The following is an 8,294-nucleotide window of genomic DNA, read 5'->3' on the forward strand; positions in this document are numbered from 1 at the left end:
AAAGTTCGTTAAAGTCGGGCATTGATGATCGTACGACGATTGTTGGTTGAGGCATTCATGAATAAGAACTATGACGATGACCTTGGAACAATCGTTCGTCCAATCTTTGACACAATACCGTTTGGACCGCGACCGGACCTGTCCTGTTGGGATGCGATTGGTTGTTGCTCTCGCTACGTGTACCTAATCTGCATTAAATCTGTTTCACTTCCTTGATTTATTACCAGATCACGCCAAAAATTTTGCATCCTGACGATGAACCACTTGCAACAAGCAATCCATCTTTGTGGCAACCAATTTGACAGAAGAACCAGATCAAAATACGTAGCTATGATGATGATGGAACTGTAAATCGAATCTGAAGCATGTGCAATATGGAAAACATAAGAATGATGACAGGGAGCGATCAATACATCCAGTTCCAAACGGTATGTAGCATACCATGGCCATAATCGATAAATTATTCAGTTAAATAGCAACAGCTGAATGGTCATCGTGGCAAAATGTAACTATGGCCAAACTGTATAAATACATAAATAGACAAAGTAACATACTGTGAAAGGCATGCATAAATGTCGATGGGCATAGTTGAACGACTTTGGTATTTGCCAAAGTTCCTGGTCGAAGTAACCAGCATATATTGGAACGACCGGTCTACGTACCACACAGCAGCAGGTGTTGGGCGAGGGATGTAAAGGACACCGTGTCGCGGGAACGACTGGTAAAGAGTCAATGCTCTTAATCTGTCTTCTAATTGTCCAAGGAAATTCGTATTTCATTTTATCTACAGCAGTAGTATTGTTTTAATTGTTTTGTTCTTTTTAATTTAAATTGTCTACCCTCAAGAGCTAGCACATGCTCACATCAGCTATACGTACAAATTAAGTAAACAAGCATAGGTTTTATCATAGCGTAATTATGAAATGTGCTAAGCATGAATAGCTCCGAAAGAATAGGTCATTTCTCAGAATGTCAGAGTTTCTCATCAAGCTTTATATGTGTTGGACGAGTGTCGTGCGCCATTCGTCTGTTATAACCCGCTCTAGCACGTCAGTACTGTGTACTTATGCATATATTTTAAGGATGGAGGAAAAAGAAAGCTAGCTTGCACATATACGGCCGAATATTTAGCTTCTTTCCTTATATCAATTACGATATTCCAGCTGGAAGTTATGGCAAACTTTAGTTGCAATTTAGCGTGATGGTGATAACATAAAAAACCAGTGGTTTTAAGGAAAACTATAGAATATGTAGGCGAGAGAAGCGAATGAAAAAGAAGAAAAATCTGTCCCATAATTTATCTAGTAGCTTGAACAAACTTGGTGTGCATGGCATAGCAACGTACAGAAGGAATATACGTACAAATCGAAAGGTAGAAAAGTAGATTAATGCTTTAAGTTGTGTTACTGCAGCCTTTGCGCCATCCGTGGGTTTATGATTAAAGCATTGTTTTTGTTTAACACATGCAGAGAAATGCGATACGACTGGCCATGTTTAATCTGATTCCAGACTATATAGCAAAAACCCATAAGTTTTCTACAGAGTTGTGACTGTACACATTTCTGCTGCTTCCGTAACATACGTTATACGTACTACTCACCCACATTTTAGCCTGATTATTGTACATAAATATATATAAAGAGAGAGATAGAGTATTAATTAATATAATATTAATAACGGTAATAAAGATGTTGACTGGGCGTAAAATAAAGCAAAATGAAGGAAAGAATAATTTTCGTCTACACGTATGTTGATGACCTGAGGGAATGATATTTAATTTCATTTCCTGGGCAAAATGCGACGGAAAATCATTTCTTTTATATTCCGTGTCTAAAGATACATTTTAAATTGAATGAGACTATCGTTTAAGGTTCTGTTGTTTTATCTTAGCTTTATTAATTTCTGACTTTTAAGTGATAAATCTCCCCAGGTTTTGGAGGACGGTGGATATTTTTGATGCATCGTGACTATAAAACTATTCTATGCTCGACAATTATTCAATCAAGTGATTTCTGCTGTTATTCCTTGCTTTCTGTGACCATCCGCTCATTGCCCAGAGCAACCGTTTATATGCCACATATTGGCTAGTAAAGAAACATGTACTAATAATACATATACATTTTTTTAACATCTATGTATCCCCGCCCAACAACGGAAAGGAAGAATGAGAAGGTGTATGATACTTTCGAGGAAAATTCGTGTACTAAATTTGCCCCAATCATTCAAAACAACATTGCGGTATATTTGCTATTTTGCGCTTTATACAGCGTGTGTACCTATCTCTTTCTCCTTCGTTTCCTTCCCTGATGATACGTTCCATCCATCTTCATGGTTCCTTGCAATGTATAGGAAACACCGGATTGATCGCCTTGATTCATTCTGAGTTTGATTCTAGTGTAGATAAAATGTTGACAAACAAATTTGATATCGTCCCTGGGTGAATGTTTTTAATGTTTCATGGAAATGCATCCTTAGTATGGGCGTTGCCGTTGATCATTTCGGTTGTTTCTGTCGCTACAAGTGTAGAATAAAATAACAAAAAAAACGTTAACAGGCTGCGTTTTACGTTTGCATGCACTTTCAAGCCATTTCATTGACACTTACTTGCCGCGCATCGCTCCTCCACCATAACCACCACCACTTCCATTGTCTCGTCCTCCACGACTCGCTCCGCCGTATCCGCGATCCTGGCCACCAGAGCTACCGCCACGTCCACCACCAAACGAGCCGCGATCACGACCGCCTCCACCTCCGTTACGGTTGGCACCACCACCGTATCCTCCCCGACCGCCACTATCGCCTCCACCAGCGCCATCACCTTTCGGTGCCTTACAGCGATTGCATTCATTGCGCCATGCAAAGTTTTTGTTGCTGCATTCACCGCAGTTCCAATCGCCCTCACGATCTTGGCCACCGCTGCCGCCACCAAATCCGCCACGAGCACCACCACCCATTGCACCACCGCTGGGAGGAGGCCGAGAACGATTGTCTTCTCGATCGCTGCCACCACCACCGCCGCGGTTGTAGCCTCCTGATCCCCGATCACTTCCACCGCCGGATCCACCACGGTCGCCCATCCGATTACCACCACCGAATCCACCGCCACCCTTGTTGAATCCACCACGACCGCCACCTTTGGCTTGCCAGTTGCTGAATCGCTGGGCTAGGGTTACCTTTACGACCGCTCCGTTGAATTCCTTGTTATCGAACCATCCTATGGCAGATTGAGCCGCGCTAGCGTCATCGTAGGTAACGGTAGCTTCACCCTTCATATTACCCGTCTCTTTGTCCTTGTACATCCAGATTTTGGGTTTCTGGGTGCGTTTGTCACGCTGAAAGCAGGAGGGAAACACAAGCCCGTTTATTTCTTGGTGCTACATGTAGTATGACTCCACACAATGACCACAAACACGCATGCAACCGTATTAACCATACCTTGATTACGCCAATGGAACCAAATCGTTCAGCAATTTCTTCCTCTGTGGTCTCCGGTGTCATACCTTGGATAAAGATTGTATCCTCCTGTGTAATCATTTCACCTTCTGCTTGAGAAAGGCAATTCGTCAAAGGAGCGGCAAGTGAATTGTATCGGAAATTATTCCAATGAGACGAATGTGTGTTGAGAAAAATAGAGAAGAGAAAAAGAAGCTACATAAGCAACGCTGTTTCGTTGTTTTGCTTCGCTTTAAAATTAAAACGTACGCCTCCTTGTAATTAAATAGTTTTTTTTTCTCTTGTACGTGTTTAACGCTCTCATTGCCCCCTTTAAACGATAAACGCTCATTCAGTTCGTTGTCCTACAGTGGGGATTATACCCGTGAAGAATGAATTCAAATCGCATCAATTCTCTTCATATTGCAACAACTCTCAGGCTCGATACCTTCTTAACCGATGATGACGGGGGTGGTACCTTTCCTTCCTTGTGTCGTTGAATTTCCGTTTTACACTACTTACAGCGTGTGTCTAGAGGCGATTTTTTACCGCAGAAATTAAACAGATGTTTTGCACCAGTTACCGGCAGCTTGCTAGGCGGGTGTTGATAGGCACTTGTTTATAACGATACCACCTCTTCCTTGCGACATTTTGGTGCCTTTCTATTGTAGAACGAATATTTCTTAATGCACACAGAGGACAAGTTATCTGATCTTAAGTTATATAGTATCTTAAACAAAAATATTCTCTTACAAGAACCATAAAACAAGTTTAACAGCAATAGCCCGAAGACAGATATTTAAATCAGCAATACAACGCAAAAAATAGAAATAATATTAATGTACATCGGAACAAAACTACATTAAATTTCTCGAATGCTTTGCATATGTAAACGAATGAACTGAAAACAAAAGTAACAAACACTCCCAACCACCCACTGCCTGCCTCTCAGCAATTATAATGTTCGGCTTCATCGTATGTGCTACATGTATGAGAATTGTTTCGCCGTACGTGACTAGAGATTCATGCAGTTGTCGAGTTCAAAAGATTTCTGATACAGAGCAAAAGGGAAGTAGTATAATGTTGAGTACAATAAGTGGTAATATAATAAGTTGGGCAGCTGTTTGTGTGCACTTGACCGTACGCGTAAATTGAGGCCAACCTAACATCTAAAATGTATCTTAGCAGCATACTAAATAAATGTACCGAATGATAACAAACCGAAAGAACTTTGTAGTAACCTAAGAACAACTATCGGAATGCATGAACTGAAATATTGTGATAACTATGTAGGCTCTGCAGAGAATCAAGAAGAAATGAGCTGTAGAGTCAAGAAGTGTAAAATAAACGGAAACAAAATTCAAAATACATATTGAAAAAAGCTCTGATACAGCAAGATCCTACTAGATATCTACTCATATTGCAATTAAGTTTCGACATTTTTATCTCACTTCAATTTTCAGGAAGGCTCGAGATGAGCCGAATTCTAAAAGATTCCTTTTAGGAGTATTTTTATCTTCTTTCTTAATGTTTTGCTTGAAATCTTTTGGTACACTTTAATACTAGTAGCAGCTGAAGAAATATGTACTATATAAAATAATAAAACAGTGAAAAAATAATATTTTCACCGAACAGTCGCTCGGTGTTTACCTTTGTTATAACCACCCTTGTTGCCGCCGCCACTGCTATAACACATGAAACCAAACACCATTTCGTTACATATTTGTTGTTCATCGCACGGACACGCACATACACAGTAGAGTAGAGGTAGTAGCAGTAGAAGTAGTAGCAGTAGTATGGTTGTGTAGAAGTAGAGGTAGAAATAGGTTGCACACAATTTTAAAAGGGTTCCTTCAAGAGCAGTTTATTCTGGTTCGGTTTAAACCGCCCAGATGTATAATGTGAAAATCGTGGCGAAAAAATTAAGAATTGAGGGAAACAACTTGCAGTAGAATTGTCCTTGTTTGGTACAAATCTTACCATCTCTGACGCAAAAATGAACAAATGGAAATCTAACTCCAAGAAAATTTAAGGCATAACAATATTGGGATTATTTGTACTAACAACTTGCGATTTCAAGTAGAAACCGAAAGTAATGCAAACCACTACGCGACGATTAGACGACTCTTGGCTCTTCTTATCGATAATAAGTGGACAGTATTTGTGCATCCACCTCACCAGTATCACATCAATGATGAGCTTTTAAGAGCACATCCGTAGATAGATGCGAAATATATTTTGCTAAGCAGTGTGTTTCAGCATTTCACACATCGGCTCACAAACTCGACTCGTCTAGATTAACCATACCAAGTGCAATACTTAGAGCAACATAATGTTGCTAGAGACATTTATAATCATAGTTCAATGGATTGTTCCAAACATTCTGCCTCTGAAGTCGATAATGAACAAAGAACGAAAAGTTTGCGTTTTTTATATACCTTCTGGATCATACGCGAGCAAAATAGCAAAGAGAAGGATTTGGTTTGGACAAACGAGTGGATAGTTGGGAGAGATTATTTACAACCTACAGACTCTGCTATCGATGCTCACCTGTAGCCGCCGGTTTGGTTACCACCTCTTCTATCGTAGCTGTTGCCACCACGATTACCACCGCCGTAGCCTCCTCCATCACCACGGCCACCACCATTGTAATCTGCAAGCAAACGCAAAGAAAAAAAAAACGCTTGATTCTATCGTTTTATGTTGGCGGGCTAAGAAAATGTTTCCCTGTTGTGCTCTTCCTTTCACGTCATTTGTGATAAATCGTATTTTGAACATTTGGTCCACGGAACTAAACTGGTTGTTCATTAATATGGAATGAACTATAAAAGTGCTTCAATCAACAATGATCATATCGGCCTAAAATGTCGAGTGTTGTGCCACAAAGAGCTCATTTATGACTCGATTTTGATTCGAAAGTTTTCTTATTTATGAAATAAATAATACGTAAAGTGACCTTGAACTGTCTGCATTTGTGATCTCTTTCACTCATTTACAACACAATAGGTTACTCGACCCATGCATTCCCAAGCGCTTGCTCCACCCCGCGGTACAGAGGCAAGACTTACCACTTTGTCCGCCGTATCCACCACCGCCGACAGAACCGGAACTTTGCTGTCCGTAGCTACCGGCACTACCACCGCCAAATTTATTCATCGGGGGAGGCTGGTTGTAACTCTGGTTAATCGGTGGCGGAGGGACGCTGTACGGAGGTGCGCTCCCAAAATCCTTACTGACGTATCCGCCGTATTCTGTCGCAATAAATGGAAGAATAAGTCAATTCGTATCAACTAGTGTGTTGCACGATGCGGCGTAGTATTGTTTTTAAATTCAGCTAACAATTGCTCAACAGAAGTGAACATAGAACACTTCCTATTCATGACAAGTAGAAGGTGCATGGGTTTGACGAGCATGCTTTGCTTTTCAAGATGGACGACGCCATCTTTTTCGCCGCACTGACCAAGAATTCCAGTTTAAGACGTGATTGTACATTATAATCCGAATCGACGGACAAAAAACGAATCTGTTAAGGTACTTACGATCAGCCATTGTGATGTTGTTGAATAAAATTTCACTAAGTACGCTAAATTGATGCTTAGAAGAAGGATGAAACACCGCGAATTCTGTTTTTATGCAGAAAATGGCAGACGTGCCTGTGTACTCAAGCAAGGTGAGCCAAATGCAATTTACAGAACATAAATTTTATGCCAACATGACAGTTTTGCAGATAATCTTGTCTTTTTGTTGAAAATATGAAGAGAATATACCACACAATTGATTTGTTTTAGTTTGTTTGTTTTTTTCAAACGATGCAAATGATTTAAACATTTGGATAAAAATTCAATATATACCCCCTCCTCCTTTTTCGACATTGAATTGGACCCATGAATTGGTGATATGTATAAACAAATGGGTTAGCTCAAAGGTGTCTTGTTTACATGGTAAAGTTAGATACTGTCGAACAAATTTCATCGTTAATTTAATTTTTCGCCAGCAAACATTTTGGTAATAGCGTATTCAAAAAATGGGGAGATATATATTGAATTTTTACCGAGTTTTTATTCATAAATATATTATACATTAGATAATATTAATAATAAGCAATCTCTGGTTGGTGTTTTTTTACGAAACCGGCAATTGTCATTCTATCGTGCTGACAGAGCGTCACATTGACATTTGTAACTGACGCCGGTAACTGTCAGTACGTTTAAGACGCTCGCGCGCTTTACTCTTAGTTTTGTTGAATTAACGTTGTAGCGCGAAATGTTGTGTTATTGGGTATTTTGCATAAAAAAGTTGTGAAAAGCAATCTAGTGTCATAGAAAAGTTGTGAAAATCTGTTGCATAGAAAAGTTGTGGAAACAATCTAGTGGAAAACAGTGTGATCTATTGAAAACAGTGTGATCTAGTGGAAAACAGTGTGATCTAGTGAAAACAGTGTGATCTAGTGAAAGCAGTGTGATCTAGTGAAAACAGTGTGATCTAGTGAAAACAGTGTGACCTAGTGAAAACAGTGTGAAAAAAGTGTCCGTTAAAACAATTCGCGAGCAGTTCGATGAGCTGGGTATCGAACCAACCGATGAAGTGGTTTACAAATGTAAGCGCTCATCGTAATTTCAAGAATCATGCATGAACTGGTTACAACGCTCATAAATGTTAATAATATTTCGTTTTCTTTGCAGGCATAGAAATATTCATCAACAACGACGTGGATGACCCGGTTGAATTCGTAAAGCAATGGATGGCTTACAGTGTTTCGAAATCGAGTGGTGCTGAACCAACCGTCGCTTACCTCAACGATATGGAAGCATACACATTCACGAACAAATCGCGGTAAGTAAGTTGTGGCAAGAGATGTTGTA

The 8,294-nt window shown here is 39.9% G+C and overlaps 1 protein-coding gene across 2 annotated transcripts; it reads right to left on the bottom strand.

Moving 5' to 3' along the window:
• Positions 1-1,870: 1,870 nt before the first annotated feature.
• On the bottom strand, positions 1,871-6,618 carry LOC128722175 (RNA-binding protein cabeza-like). 2 transcript variants are annotated; one of them, XM_053816015.1, is made up of 6 exons: positions 6,501-6,612; positions 5,983-6,085; positions 5,083-5,117; positions 3,436-3,542; positions 2,605-3,332; positions 1,871-2,514 (listed from the first exon to the last, which is right to left on the bottom strand). In XM_053816015.1, the coding sequence occupies exons 1-6, from the start codon at positions 6,586-6,588 to the stop codon at positions 2,472-2,474; spliced, it is 1,104 nt and encodes a 367-aa protein (XP_053671990.1). In that variant the 5' UTR covers positions 6,589-6,612; the 3' UTR covers positions 1,871-2,471. The 2 variants fall into 2 exon arrangements, with proteins under 2 accessions (XP_053671990.1, XP_053671991.1); XM_053816016.1 differs by lacking the exon at positions 5,083-5,117 and having other exon boundaries at positions 6,501-6,618.
• Positions 6,619-8,294: the final 1,676 nt, after the last annotated feature.

Source organism: Anopheles nili, chromosome 2, assembly GCF_943737925.1.
Source record: "Anopheles nili chromosome 2, idAnoNiliSN_F5_01, whole genome shotgun sequence".
In the NCBI taxonomy this organism is placed as follows: Eukaryota; Metazoa; Arthropoda; class Insecta; order Diptera; family Culicidae; genus Anopheles; species Anopheles nili.

Excerpts from the sequence above, each read along its gene's own strand:
- LOC128722175 (XM_053816015.1), bottom strand. The coding sequence starts at position 6,588 with ATGAATAAATTTGGCGGTGGTAGTGCCGGTAGCTACGGACAGCAAAGT. Across the intron at positions 6,086-6,500 it reads TGGATACGGCGGACAAAGTG|ATTACAATGGTGGTGGCCGT; the intron begins GTAAGTCTTGCC and ends GTTTGCTTGCAG. Across the intron at positions 5,118-5,982 it reads AACCAAACCGGCGGCTACAG|CAGTGGCGGCGGCAACAAGG; the intron begins GTGAGCATCGAT and ends CATGTGTTATAG.